The sequence below is a fragment of the Octopus bimaculoides genome, chromosome 14 (genome assembly GCF_046866305.1).
Source record: "Octopus bimaculoides isolate indiv1 chromosome 14, ASM4686630v1, whole genome shotgun sequence".
Taxonomy (NCBI): Eukaryota; Metazoa; Mollusca; class Cephalopoda; order Octopoda; family Octopodidae; genus Octopus; species Octopus bimaculoides.
In genome coordinates, this window is record NC_142941.1 from 29,148,775 (window position 1) to 29,164,206 (window position 15,432).

General features: G+C 38.4%; 1 protein-coding gene across 4 annotated transcripts in view; it reads left to right on the forward strand.

Annotated features, from left to right (window-relative positions):
• LOC106875372 (elongin-C) overlaps positions 1-15,432 on the forward strand; it is a 45,977-nt gene that overhangs the window by 7,838 nt on the left and 22,707 nt on the right. For 3 of the 4 annotated variants that reach the window (XM_089362589.1, XM_089362592.1, XM_089362590.1), the window contains exon 2: positions 3,877-4,072. In XM_089362589.1, coding sequence (XP_089218715.1) covers positions 3,901-4,072 — 172 coding nt within the window. In that variant the 5' untranslated portion in view covers positions 3,877-3,900. Of the gene's footprint in view, positions 1-3,573; positions 3,726-3,876; positions 4,073-15,432 lie in introns of all 4 variants that reach the window. The other variant, XM_089362591.1, reaches the window with a different exon arrangement.

Here is a 15,432-nt window from a genome sequence, read left to right on the forward strand (position 1 = left end):
AACGATTTATATCAATTTCATACCTCTTTCTTCTCAGAATTGGTAAAGACAAGTACCAGTATCATATCTTATGCACTTTTTCCTAGTAACATTCAGTTAACACAGGCATATAAGTTTAGCTTCTTTCCTTGCCAGATGTACCTACCTTCCAGCTACCTCACATCATTCCTTGCTCTACCCCACCTTTCCTTCATTCCTTCTTGACTTGTCTCTTTGGCTTTATATCTTGCCTAGTTGTTCTGTCACAGTTCTCTATCTCTTCCCTTGTTATAGATATCCCCTAATGCATGAAAGTTCATTTGGTAAAGAGATCTTTTAGCTTTTATACCTTCCTTCTACATATTGTCTTCTGTCTCTGAGTTTGTCTGCTTCTTATCCTGAGGTCCTGATTGCTAGTCAATATGAGTGGTATGCTTTTTCATCAGGATGGGGAGGGTACTTGGTATTTATAATCTCAGCTGTCTCTCTTCTTGGAAATGAAATCTAACTGGCTTGTGTTCACCTGAGTGGTAGGTGATTATCTAATTGCTTGGTTGGTTTCTGAACATTTTTTTTCCTTCTTATAGTTAATGTATTGGTGCAGAGTTAAAATTGTAGTAAACTTAGTCTGCAACATAGCTTCTATTTTCAACGAAAAAAAAATTGTCATAAGTCTTTAATGGCATAAAGGAAAACATGAAATTCTCCATTTGCTTAGATTTTTTTTTTATCCCCAACTCTCACTTCATCGTGGTGTAAGAAATTATTGTTTTTGTAATGAAAGAGCATGGTCTAGTGGTTAGGGTGGTTGACTTATGCTCATAAAGCTTTCAGTGTATTCTTGGACCAGGTGGGTTGTTATGTCCTTGAGCAAGGTACTTCATTTTATGTTGCTCCAGTCTACTCTGCTGAAATGAGTATCAGCTCAGTGTTGGAGCAGCTCTCTCTTCCTCTAGCTGTCCCATCCTTGACGTTTGTTCAAGTCAAGGGTGGAAGCACTGAAAGAACATCTATGTTTCCTTGCAACTACATAGGCACCTAAAACAATTAGCAGAAGTATGGTACATGCAAATAATGGCTATAGTGATAGGGGTTGTAATAGAGATGGCATGTAGGAGTGTGAGATGGGATACTTTACAGTATCTGATTTTTGCATCTTGTTTCAAATTACAAGTTCCAGATAGGTTAATTTTGCCAATCATCCTTCCAACTGCAATAAAGAAGCATTAATAAACTAGTGATTAAGTTCACTGACACAAGCCCTTCATTTTAGAAGAATAAGTAGGGGAATTACTTTTAACTCGTGAAAGTGGTGGTAGATGTGTGCAGCAAATGCAACTACACTGATTTAAACTTGTACATTGAGGTTGTTCATGTACAGAAACTAAGTTAACTGGATTGTTAGAATTATTAGGGCTTTGGATTTGTGTATTTGTTCTAGCACCAGCATCATTTTTCACCTGTTTTCCATACTAGTATGAAGTGGGTGAGTTGATATAGTCTGACTCAGTTCTCATTTAGAATTATTGCCTTCTTAATTAGGTTGGAGGACCATATCTTGCTTGTATGAAATGTTATCTTTCAGATGGTTTCTATTATTGAATACCTTAAAGTATACCATTTGCACTAGATAGTGTCTTGTTGCCAGCAAGTAAAGAATCCTCTCTATCTGTTCAGTGCTCTCTCTATTTATTCAAGGCAAATGACCAAGTGGATAAGTACATGAGTAAAGAGAGAGAACTAGGGTTTGAAGGTGACAGAAGAAAAAGAATGTGATGGAGGGACTGATTGATAGGGGCAATAAAGTGATCAAGGTGGGTAAAATAGAAGCAGGGACAGGTAGCATGAAGGATGTGATGAGGAGGAAGGGTAATGAATGATGGTTAGCAATAAATAAGAATGTAGAAAGAATTGAATATGACTACATCTAATGGCATGGTAGGAGAGAGTAGTGATGGTAGTAGGGATCGAATATGGGCACATCCAGTGTCATCATTTATTACAAAAATAATCAAGGAGATAAAAGGTAGCAACCAATCAAGACTTAAAAACATTAGAAAGAGACCTGAATGCAGATAAACACCCCAACTTCCATTTTGCCAAGTTTATATGGCTGATCACAGAACAACTGATTTCTGTTATATCCAGATTTTCACTCACAACATTTGTATTTTATTCATTAAGTGCAATAGTTTACCAATGTTTACTCACTTCATTTCTTTGTAGCCATCACAGCTGCTCCACATTCACTACCATACAACATTATGCTTCATATACAAGCATCATATAATCTGCTCTCCACTTGAAGAGAAAAACTCCTGAAGTAATAGCTTTCTCAATTTTTTTCCACTCTGTTCTTTCTTTGGTTACTCTGCTTTTGCAGCACCCATTTCCCTCTGCTAATTTGATAACTTAGGTGACATGACATATCAACTACTTCTAGAGAGCCTTCCAAGTCATTGAAAGTATCTAAATTTGTATTCATACTGTTGGTGCGCTTGTGCATTTTTCATATATGAATTCTACCTCTTTGTCAGCTTTCTTATGATTCTACTACACTTCTTGTGAGACACTGGATACATTGAATGGAATTTCTACCTACTCTTTTTCTATATATTGAACATGGCCATTTTCTGATGGCAATAGGATCCTACTTTCTTTCCTATTTACTAAAACTTATGTATTTGATAAGGTTTTGCTTTCGTGTCTGAAGTTTCTTCTGTAATTTACAGATTTAGCTTGTAGCTAAATGAGGTCATAGGCATACAGGAGTTCTCAACTTGCAACCAGTCTTAAATTCTTCCATGATGACCAAAAGGATTATAATAAACAGGAAGAAGCTGAGAATTGAATCATAATAGACCTTTCCTGCTTGTTAAATGTGTTGCTGTACTTACTGCTAACTCTCACCTTTGTTGACTACACCTCTCTAGACGGCTTGCCCAGAATTCACAAGCTATTCATCTACCCTTAGTTTCCTTAGACTACCAGATTACAGAGCATGATGCTCTATCAAAGGCCTTCCCCAGATCAGCAATGGTATGTAGAATGGTTTATTCACAGATGGGTATTTCTGTTGTCTCACTAGAAAGATGACATCTATAGTGAAGTTTCAAGTTAGAATTTCTTTACATTTTAGACTTTTGTCAGAGAGAGAAAAAGTTTTGTCCTTCACCTATCAAAGGGTACAAATATATTTTCTCTCTCTAACAAAAGATTTGGTCTCAAATGACAGAAAAATCTCCCATAAAAAAAATACATTCTGGTGTATATTTTAGGGGTTTTCATATAGACTGTTGTATAAATCATGTGAATAGTGCTAGTTATCTTTTTTTTTTTTTTTCTTTTTACTTGTTTCAGTCATTAGATTGCAGCCATGCTGGGGCACCACCTTGAAGAACTTATTAGTTGAATGAAACAACCCCAGTACTTATTTCTTTGATAAGGGTGGTACTTATTCTGTCAGTCTCTTTTGCCGAACCAACACCAGTTGTCAAGCAGTACTGGGGGGCAAACACAAAGAGACACACACACACATACACGTATGTATATATATATATATATATATATATATATACGACAGGTTTCTTTCAGTTTCCATCAACCAAATCCACACACACGGTATTGGTCAGCCCAAGGCTGTAGTAGAAGACACTTACTCAAGGTGCCACACAGTAGAACTAAACCCGGAACCATGTGGTTGGGAAGCAAGCTTCTTACCACACAGCCATGCCTGCATCTATTGGGTAATTTTATTTCATTAATCTTGGTGTCACCAGGTATTCCCTCCACTAGTTTATTAATTGAACTGATCTGATTACTACAAGTAACGTTGTTGGTTTTATCTGTCACTTTTGAGATAATTCTAAAATCCTGTCAATTTCTTTTAATTACCAGGCTTGAATATTGTATAAAATCCTAATGAAAATGTCCGATCCTAAGGATGAAAAGGAGGAAGAGAAAACCTATGGCAGCTGTGAGGGCCCTAATGCCATGTATGTAAAACTGGTCTCTTCTGATGGTCATGAATTTATTGTCAAAAGAGACCATGCTCTCACATCAGGAACCATAAAAGCTATGCTTAGTGGACCTGGTAAGTTAAACTATTTTATTTTCTCTGTGTGTTGATTTGGGAAGGTGCACTGCCCCCAGAGTAACTGAGATGAATTATTCCTGGGGTTAGTATTTATTTTGAATAATTGTTGCAGATTAATGTGGTGGAGAAGAAATGCTGTTCTGAAAAAGACAGGTTGGGTAATACTGAATCTGATGTGGCAGATAATATTGATGTGTGAAGTTAAAGAGATGAGTTAACCAAATAGTTGTAAATATAAAAAAGCCTTCAAAAATTAAGATAAACTGGGACTGTTGCAAGTAAAGAAACAGGGAGAGCACAACTTTTCTGTGAAGCACTGATTTTACATTTGGTTTTCATGCTGACATGGATCCAAGTCAGTTGTTGCTCAATTATTGCACTCTTTTGTGGGCATGTTCCATTTTTGCATGGTTTCAATGACTGAGTTCTTTTGCATCCACTACAGAGTGCACTAGGAGCATTTTATCATGGCACCAGCACTAGTGAAGTTGCAAGACCAAAAATTCCTCTCTACACTGTCTCTATTCTTTTAAGGTAAATGTAATAAGGGTAAACTATGATAGGGATGAGAAGGTGTTAAGATAGGGAGTCACTAATAGCTACATGTTGGTAATAGAAAAATAGCATATGCGCACCCTGATGAAATAGCAGTGATGGTAAAAGAGAGAGAATGATAGAAGATTATGGTGGGTGAGGGTTAGTAAGATGGGTAGGAGTAGAATTGTAGTAGAGTGGAGTGGTAGTAAGGGTACTGAATCAAGTGATATACTTTATCACACAGGTATTGTAATGGGAGGGCAGTGAGGCTGGAGGTATTGGATGTGGACAGATATCCTTCAGTACCCAAATAGCAAGACATAGTTAATGTTGAGATACTACATCAATGAAAATTTCACAATTCATCACTTTCTCAGCTCTTTTCAATATTGTAGTGTAACACTGCACTCCACTTTTTGTAAAAGTATTGTTGAACAGTCTTCCTCTTTTCTTTATATTCTTTGACCAACCATTTGTATTAGACCCTTACTAGTTATTTATGACTACTCAAATAACCTTCATTTAAAATGAAAGGATCTCTAAAATTCTTTAAAATGTCACACTACAGAATCATCTAGTGATGGTGCCAAATAAGAAGTGCCCAGTACACTCTGTAAAGTGGTTGATGTTAAGGAAGGGCATCCAGCCCTAGAAACCAAGCCAAAACAGACTATGAAACCTGGTGCTGCCCTTGCTCTTGGCAGTTCCTGTCATGCTGTCCAACCCATGCCAACATGGAAAACAGATGTTAAATATTGATGATGAGGATAATGATGACTTTGCAAGGGTACACCATCACTTCCATCTTTATCTTCTTCCCAGCTACTCCCACCCACCCTTATACAATGTAGGATGGCCATGTATTTCCTCTATATAGTAAGAGACCGGTGCCCATCCTTTTTATCATACTTCAGCCTCTCAAACTTGATATAAAGCCAGCTCCCTTCTCAAATACTCCTTCCACTTAGTTGGACTGCCTTGCAAGTTACTTGGTAACTTCAGTAGTGCTGGTGACAGAAAAAAAAATACCCAGTAGTCACTGTAAAGTGCTTGGTGTTAGAAGGCCATCTAGTCATAGAAACCATGCCAAAGCTGAAACTGAAGCTCAGTGTAACCCTGCAGCCTGTTGAATCCTGTCCAACAACCCAACCCATGCCAGCATGGAAAATAGACGTTAAATGATGTTTGTGGTGTTGATAATGGTACAACCTTGTATATTTATAGAGAAGGTATTCTCTGCATTATTTACATTTGATGGATATTTGTCCTCGTCTTGTTTGTTGTAGACACGTTTCAGCTGATATACCCTCCAGCCTTCATCAGGTGTCTTGGGGAGGGTGGATTTCAAACCTGGGTTCTTATTCCTAAGATATTTTCGTTGTCGTTCAGGTCACTGCCTGGAATCAAACTTGGAAACTTGGAGTTTGTAGCCTGCGCTCTTAACCACTACACCATATGTCCATGAGCAATTTATGGAGTGAATTTCAGGGCTTATAAATCTAATATTTTCCTATCCTTCCTTAATACCGGTTCCCATATGCTGTTCATATCTGCACTTGGTCTGCTTAGGAGGTTGTGTCCTAGCATATGTGCTGCTTCTTTTAGTTTTCGTATTTTCCTGTGGTGTTCTATGTCTATTATTTTAACTTCATCCCACAGGGGGAGGTGGTCTCCATTTTTCCATACATTATCAGCTATACCTGATTTATCAATATCTCCCATGTCACAGCTTTACGATGTTCCTCTACCCTTATTTTGAGGAGGTAGCATGTTTCGCCTTTGTGTAACCTACCACAGCTGCATGGGATGGAGTACGCACAGTTTTTGGTCATATTCTCTTCTAGTGGTGGTTTTACCTGAAGGAGATATTTGCAAAGTGTTGTATTACTCTTGAATACTGTCCTGATGTCATATGGGCCACATGTCTTTTGTATCTTTTTGGAGAGGCCTTTCACATAGACAGACTGTAGACAGTCTATTGGTTTCATCCTCTCTTTTCTTCATAATTGGAGTAGATAGTATGTTTTTGGGGTAGTTGTTGCTTAATAGATTAAGGAAGGATAGGAAAATATTAGATTTATAAGCCCTAAAATGCATTCCATAATTGCCCACGGGCATATGGCATAGTGGTTAAGAGCACGGGCTACTAACCCCAAGATTCCAAGTTTGATTCCAGGCAGTGACCTGAATAATAATAATAATAATAATAATAATATTGAAAAATACCTTAGGAATGAGAACCCAGGTTCAAAATTTCCCCCAAGACACCTAATGAAGGCTGGAGGGTATATCAGCCGAAACGTGTTAACAACAAACAAGATGAGGACAAATATCCATCAAATGTAAATAATGTACATAATTCCTCATCTCTTAAATATAGAAGGGTATTCTCTCTGCTTTCCTGCTACACCACTAACTTGAGAACTTGACATCATAAACCTTGGATGTATCTGGTATATATGACAACACTAGTCATTATTGTCTCTTATCACTATCTGAGTCCTGACATTCTAAGATTTACTACACCATTTCATCCTCAAGTCATCAGTCATCATCTCTTCTGTATACATCCAATTAATCATTCTAACTTCATCTTTCTCTCAGTATTTTTGATCACTGCTCGTGTCTCATTAACATGCAGGTGTCTCCTCGCATGTTTCACAGTGGAAGAAAGCCTTTGTTTCCAATAGAGGCAACTACTCCTTAAGCTTTTCCTCCCTCTTCAATGAAAGTTATAATTGATATCTAACAAGGCATATGAAGAGTCTGACTTTTTTTCCTATGCTTTTATCGTCACTAGAAAAACAAATATCACTAATAAATAATGATTTGGGAATTGTTCCATCATAATTCTTTTTACATCCATTTGTTCATGTTGGTCTGGATTGGTCAGGTCTGCTCCATCACAGCTTTCCTCTACTTGTTGTCCTTTGTCATTATCACCTTCATTCTCTCATCTAGGTCATCCCATAGGACACCCCACCTTCATTCTCACTTACCACATTTTCCTCTTGTACAAACTCACTTGAATTGCTTTATTTTCCTTCACCCACCTTTCATCCTTCATGCAAAACACATCTGTACCAGCCAGCAGCAGTTTTCTCACTTAGAGATTAGAGATGATTTTTTAATACCTGTTTTCTCTCTCAGCTCTGTTGTCTTCCATTGTTCATGCTCACTGACATAACTTAGTGAAGAATGCAATGCACACCTCATGTCTTTCCAAACTTCACATGTCTGCCACACTCAATATCCTTGGGTTATTACCTTCAATTTTGCAAAATTCTTACACAAGTGTTAATATGATCGGTCCTTCACAAGAGAAACTCTTTGTGACCAACAGATGTAATAGTTGTTTACTGCCCCTTTTTTTTTTTTTTACACACTCTCCTGAATTGTTTAGGGTGGATTTTGTAGCAGGATATTCTTCCTAGTGGTCCAGAAGGTATTACTAGGGTTATTGTTTAGCTCTACATCATCCTTAATTGAGCAGATCTACCTATCATATATACATATTATTATAAAGTCTGGTAATTAATCATATATTAATGAATATTGATTAATTATCAGGAGGCCAGCACATCTAAAGAATCAAAGAGATTCAGAAATAATATCTGCAATCTCAGGGGATTAAGGTACATTTTAAAAAAATAACGTTGACCACTAACGTGGACAATTAATGTGCTAGAAATAGATCACATCTTGTGTCTATTAAGACCTAAATTTTTCTCAACATGAAATATAACAGCATACCAAAACGTGAGCGGGCAAGACATTTAAAATCACCTAAAAAGGCATTCTTAAACAGGTACCGGTTTCGGATTTAACAATTCTTACCGATTGTCCATTCCTCTTCAGCCTGATTTGTAATGTAACCGTAATCATCAGAATCGTATACAGAGTTGCCCACCGCCATGGGTGCGCGTGCATATGGTTCTGCTAATTACAGCTTAATGGTAAAATTCAAAAGTCTTCGTTTTGGCGCGCTAATTTCAGGAATATATCTGCAGAAAATATTTACTGCGTCGTATATATTCAGTATGAGGTAATGGGTAAAATATTATTATAAAGTCTGGTAATTAATCATATATTAATTAATATCGATTAATTATCAGGAGGCCAGCACATCTAAAGAATCAAAGAGATTCAGAAATAGTATCTGCAATCTCAGGGGATTAAGGTACATTTTTAAAAAATAACGTTGACCACTAACGTGTAGTTTGGTCATCCTCTTGCATGCTTCAATGATTTCATATGAGCACACCATCCATCATGGTACCCCATGCATGTTCTTAATTCATCAACATTTGCCATTCCACTGTCCTGGAGCAAGTTATTCACATAGGTTAGATATTTTCTTCCTTCAACTGACTGCCATAAGATCAGTTGACACACAGGTCCTTCTGGGTGCCTGACTCAATGACCAGCAATTATCATTCTTCTCTGCTGAATCTTCTCAGTCAGTTTGAGTAGACCTTGACAAAGTTCCTTACTGGTTAAATGAGCTCTCCATGTAACGTTCAGAGCCATTCTTAACATTCTTGTGTAGCAGCCATTTATTTGTTTTATAAGCTTTTTGGTGAGGGGTCCAAGTTTCAGCATCACATAATAAAATTGACTCTACCATAGAGACAAACAACCTAATTTTCAATTTACATGCCATCTAAGAACTCTAGATTTTATGCAGTTTGTGAAACGCACTCCAAACAAGTGCCTTCCATACACCAAAGTACTTGAAGTTAGTAACTTCCTTAAGTTCTTTTCCTTTTCTTGCAAAGAAGTGATTTGGTTGCTCAGGATTGTGAATACATGTTTGGTATTATGTTATCTGAGTTTCAGTACGGGCTAACCTTTGCAGCTTCAAATTCTAGTCTATTGAGCACTTCCTGTGCCCAATGTATCTCTTCAAAGATAAGAGCAATATCATCTGCAAGGTCTAGGTCTGTAAGTATTTTTGGTGTAACTCCTCTACTTCTCCATCTTTCCAATTTAAACCCCAGTTCATTCTCTTTCCTTCTAAGCTCTTGTGCATTACATAGAACTATAGAAGTATTGCATTATCTTCAATAGTAGCCAAACTCATCAACAAAATGGTCCTTAACAGACTACAGCCAAGTATTGATAAACATCTACAAAAAAATCAGAATGGATTCCAACCTGGTAGATCCACAGCAATGCACATTCTGACTCTGAGGTTAATTGAAGAGGTCAAAGTAATACTAGCAAAACCGTTGAGTTCCAGAAGGCTTTTGATTCCATCCACAGATGTTCAAAGTCCTGAAAGCGTATCGTATACCTTCAAATCCAAATCTTCTATAGCAAAGGTTTACAAAGACACAAAAGCAAGAATTATAATGTGTGTGTGTGTGTGCGTATGTGCATGTGTAGATACATATCATCATTTAACATCTGTTTTCCATGCTGACATGGGCTGATCAGTTTGGCTGGAGCTGGACAGCCAGAGAATTGCACCAGGCTCTAATTGTCTGTTTTGGCATGGTTTTTACAGTTGTACAGTTGGATGCCCTTCCTAATGCCAACCACTTTACAGTGTGTGCTGGGAGCTTTTACATGGCACCAGGACTGGCAAGACAGAGACCTTGGTTGGGAGAGGGAGTGGGAGCATGGCTGTAAAGGATATATGTATGGATGCCTGGGATTTTACTTAGCTTGGTATATCTTCTCAAGTACAGCAAATCGCCACATCTCCCAGTCCCCTGTCATCTCCTCAGTGAGGCCCAACATCTAAAAATCCTTTCTCACCACTTCATCCGACATCTTCCTAGATCTACCCCTTCTACAAGTTCCCTCCACTTCAAGTGATCAGCACTTCTTTATGCAGCTGTCCTTATCCACATGCATCATGACAAAAACAACGCAGTCTTCTCTCTCACACACAACATCGGACGCCTCTTATACCCAGTTTTTCTCTTAAATCATTTACACTCTATTCTACATGCTCGTTGACATTACCCATCCAGCAGGGCACACTGACTTCATTTCTTTCAAGCCTTTGCATGTCCTCTGTAGTCATAGCCCATGTTTTGTATGTGTGTGCATGCATGCACGTGTAGATATATATATACATACACAGGCATCGTACAATCTGCTTTAACTCTGAGGGAGTGGCCCTTTGTTACAAAGGTAGTGGCTCTCTGAACTTTGCCTTGCCCATTCTTACTCTTACAACTATGCTTTCGGAACTTCCTCCTCCACTGCTAACTTGGTCACCTCGGTAATGGAAGCTCTCTATTACTTCTAAGGATCCCCTCAATGAGGCTTCAAAGTCAGGAGTTTGGAATAGTTATTCCTTCCTCAAAGACATTAGCAAAGTTTAGCCATTCCAACTGGGATTGCGGTTATTTTCTTTAATTAGAATTGAGCATCCAAATTTTTATTGCAGCTTTATCTTTTATCCCAATGATTCAGTAATCTAAAATCATAGTTTACTGAATCATTGGGATAATGGTGGAGAAATTTTAAAACTGATTCTTAGATCTGAGGTGACTTTGACATCAGCTGTCACCACTTCTTCACACTACTAACATTGTTCATCTTGTCACCTCTCCATACTTGTGCAGCTACTGTTTTGCATACATCTTATTCCTCTTCTACCCTTTTTTTTTCCCCCCTTTCTCTTAACTCATTTGTACTTCGAGGTTTGTGCATACTGGCATATCACATCCAACTGAACATTTTAGTTTAATTTCTGTTTCACCTTTGCACATCCTCTGCAAATACATATAGCACATGAGCATGCAAGCACTAAACAATCTGCCCTTCATTTTATGAAAATCCTTGTCACAAACATAAATAACAAACTTTTTTCCTATCCTGTTCTTTGATGGCTAAGTTTATGCAACACACACTTCCACTGCTGATTTGGTCATCTAGTAGCTATCAACTACTACAAAGAAAGCCTTGTTAGCAGTTGGCCACCCTACCTGTGATCTCACTGCATCTTTTGTACATCAATAATCTCCATTAGGTATACACCATGGAGTTCCTACCTGCTCCTGTTTTGTATATCAAGCACAGCCACTTCCCAGATTATAGTAATTTGTATATAATTCATTGCATGCATGGTGAGCTGCATGAATCAAAATGATGGCTTGCATATTCTTCATGTGTTCTGGCAGATTTGAACATCATCAACATTGTTTAACGTCCATTTTCCATGCTGACATGGATTGAATGGTTTGACATGAAGCTGGCTAGCAGGAAGCTGTCCAGACTCCAGTTGCCTGTTTAGGGATGATTTCTATGGTTAGATACCCTTCCTAATGGCAACCACTTAAGAGTGTGCTGAGTGCTTTTGAAATGGCACCAGCAACTGAAAGGACAAGTCTGTATGTATGGAAGACATCAATTTTACTTAGCTTGACATGTCTTATCAAGTACAGCAAATCGCCACATCTCCCAGTCCCTTGTCATTTCCTGAGTGAGGCCCAACATCTGAAGATCCTTTCTCACTACTTCATCCCATGTTTTCCTGGGTCTGCCCCTTCCACAGGTACCCTCCTCAATTAGAGCTCAGAAAATCTTTATGCAGTTGTCCTCATCCATATGCATCACATGACCAGACCAGTGCAGTCCTCTCTGGCACACATTTGATGCCTCTTATACCCAGTTTTCCTCTTAAATCACTTATACTCTGTTGTGCATGCACACTGACGTTACCCATCCAGCAGATCATGCTAGCCTCATTTCTTTCAAGCCTTGCAAGTCCTCTCTAGTCAAAGCCCACATTTCACTGCCATGTAACATAGCTGTACATACACAGGTATCATACAATCTACCTTTCACTCTGAGGGAAAGGCTCTTAGTTACCAACAAAGGTAGAACCTCTCCGAGCATTCTTATCCTAGCAACTACACTTTCAGAACTCCCTTCACTACTGCTAACTTGGTTTCGTAGGTAACAGAAGCTATCTACTACTTCTAATGATCTGACTGAGCATTTGAGGGAGCCTATTGTCTGTTTATTTTTAGTGCTTATTGTGCCTGCAAATTTGCCATACACACACACAGCGATGAAATACAACAGCAGTTAGCATATTCAAGTTCAAATCTTCCCGAACAGACTGAGAATGTGTGTGTGTGGTCATATATGTGTGAAAGTCATTGTTTTGATTCTCACTGCTCATATGATGATTTGGCAGATATCAGCATGGATCAGTAAACAGTTTGCTTGCTGAAGTTATAAACAAGACCATCACCTCTTGTTAGATTTGAGACACAACAGTGTCAAAATGCCTCTAACCCTTTATGCAAGGGGGTACCCAAAAGAAACCAGAATTTTGCAATACTATTTTATTCGCTTAGCTTTTCTGCCTTCAAAGTATTCTCCATTTGAAGTGATGCATCAGTCCAGACATTTTTTCCACTGCTTGAAGCAGTTGTGGAACTCTTGCAAAGTGATGTTCTTAATGCCTCCCTTTTTTTTTTTTTTTTCTTCACCTCTTCCACATTTGCAAAACGTTTTCCTTTAAGGACTCTTTTCATTTGGGGGAACAAAAAAAAAAGTCACAGGGAGCAAGATCAGACGAATAGGGAGGGTGGATAAGTGGGGTCATGCCATTTTTGGTCAAAAACTGTCTCACACTCAAGGCGGTGTGCACAGGCACATTGTCATGATACCACCACCCTCCACTTTGCTACAGGTCGGGATGTTTTCGTCTCACCACATCTCGCAAATGCTTCAGAACTGCCAAGTAAAATGGTTAACAGTTTGACTAGCAGGAACAAATTCTGTGTGGACAATTCCTTTTGCAGCAATGAAATAAATCAGCATCATCTTGACGTTAGAGTTCACTTGACGCGCTTTTTGGGGGTATGGTGACATCGAATGCTTCCATTGACTTGATTGCTGCTTTGTTTCTGGGTCGTAGCCATAGCACCAGCTTTTGTCACCAGTGATGACCTTTGAAAAATGGTCTGGATCAACTTCCAGTTGTTCATTCAGTCATGACTGCTTTTGATCTTTCATGAGCAAACGAGGCACAAATGTTGCTGCAACTCTTTTCATTCACAATTTCTTGCTCAAAATTTGTTGGCAGAAGCTCCAGGACACACCAATCATATCAACAAGTTCATCAGTTGTTGGGTGACGGTCCTCCAAAATCTATTCATGAATTTTTGTGACATTTTCATTCATTCTGGAGGTCAATGGTTGTCCTGAACAAAGTTGGTCTTCAAGTAACAGGTGACCATTCCTAAAGCATGAAAACCACTTGTAAACTTGTTTTGCTCATGGCAGCATCCTTGTAAGCTATTTGAGGTATGACAACTGTTTCAGCCGCCATTTTCCCCAGCAGTAAACAGAATTTCACAGAAGCAACACTATTCCTTCGTTTCAGTCATCACAAAAATTGACAAACCGGATGAGTGAACACACATCCATCATAAAGGAGAATTTGTTCTCCTGTGACAAAATACAACAGTGATTAGAATGTTTACGTTCAAATCTGCCAGACTATATTGAGAATACGTGAAAGTTATAGTAATTTGTATACATTCCTGCTAAGATTTTTGCCAGCATAGCTCTCACAAGCCATTTATCTATTCCCAGTTTTCCAGGTAAATGCTTGTTATATTGGTTTATTCCTAATTGCAAGCTTCTAGTAAATGCCTTATAAAGAGGGTATTTGTGGTATTCTGCCCTAGCACAAAGCTATACTGCATCTCACCTAAGTTAACTGGGACATATAATCTACATTATCATTTTCATTACTTGATCCATCAATTTGATGCCTCTGTAATTACTGCTTTCTAGAAAAACCTTGTTCTTGTAGCAGTTGGAAATAAGTCGTTCATTGGGGATAACACATCCCTGATTCACTATGTAACAAACGTGTCATACATTGAACATCTTGGCAACTATCCCTGGTGGTCCTGCTCTTTTCTGTTTCCATTATCCTTAATAGCTCTTTTGTCTATATAGTGATCAACTGTAATGGCTGGACGCTCTGTTAGATCTATTTGAAGGAGCCCTCCATCTTCCAGTCTTGTCTCTGCAACTATTCATTGTGGAATTTTCATGCCTCTTTTCTACATCATTGACAGTGCCACTCTCATTGTGCACTTTTCACCAGCTATCTCCCATTTCACTTGCAATTTTGTATACTTTATTCTGATCCTCATGGTAAAGAACATTAGCAAACTTCTTTCAGCTTCTCTCCTAGCTACCTGATATTCCATGATCATCACTTTCCAGGCCTGTCTCTTGGCTTTTGTTGCTCTATCCACCGTGTCACTCACTACTTGTCTGGGACTTTGCTTCATCTTCAAGTCTGATTGAGAATTTCTATGTAACAACCTACCGTGAGCCAGCAGTTATCCTTTATGCTTTTACTGTCTTTTCATCAGAGGTGTTACCTAATTTTGAACTCTTGTCTAGCAGAGAGATCTTTCATGTTCCATATTATCCTTCTTTGATTCATCTTCTGTCTCTGAATCCATTTAGCTCTTAAATTGAAGTCACTAATCTCTGGTCTATTTCGAATGGCACATTCTTCAGCAAAGAAGGATTTAGTATTAACAATTTCGTATTTACATACTATTCCATTCTGACTAGGAAGTCTAGCTGACTTGTCCTTCAACTTTGTGGCTGGGATTCTGAAATTTATGTTGCAAATGGCTATCTGTGACTCAGAACACTAAGAGCCTTCATGCAACATGACCATAACCTCCATGTGCATGTTCACCAGTATAGCCATTAAAGTCCACCTGCGGCTACTCTTAATGTCACCAAAGCAGTCTGCAAGAGGACCTTGTAGAAACAGTTGTTTAGATTATTTGTCAGTCCTGGTTTTGGTTCAT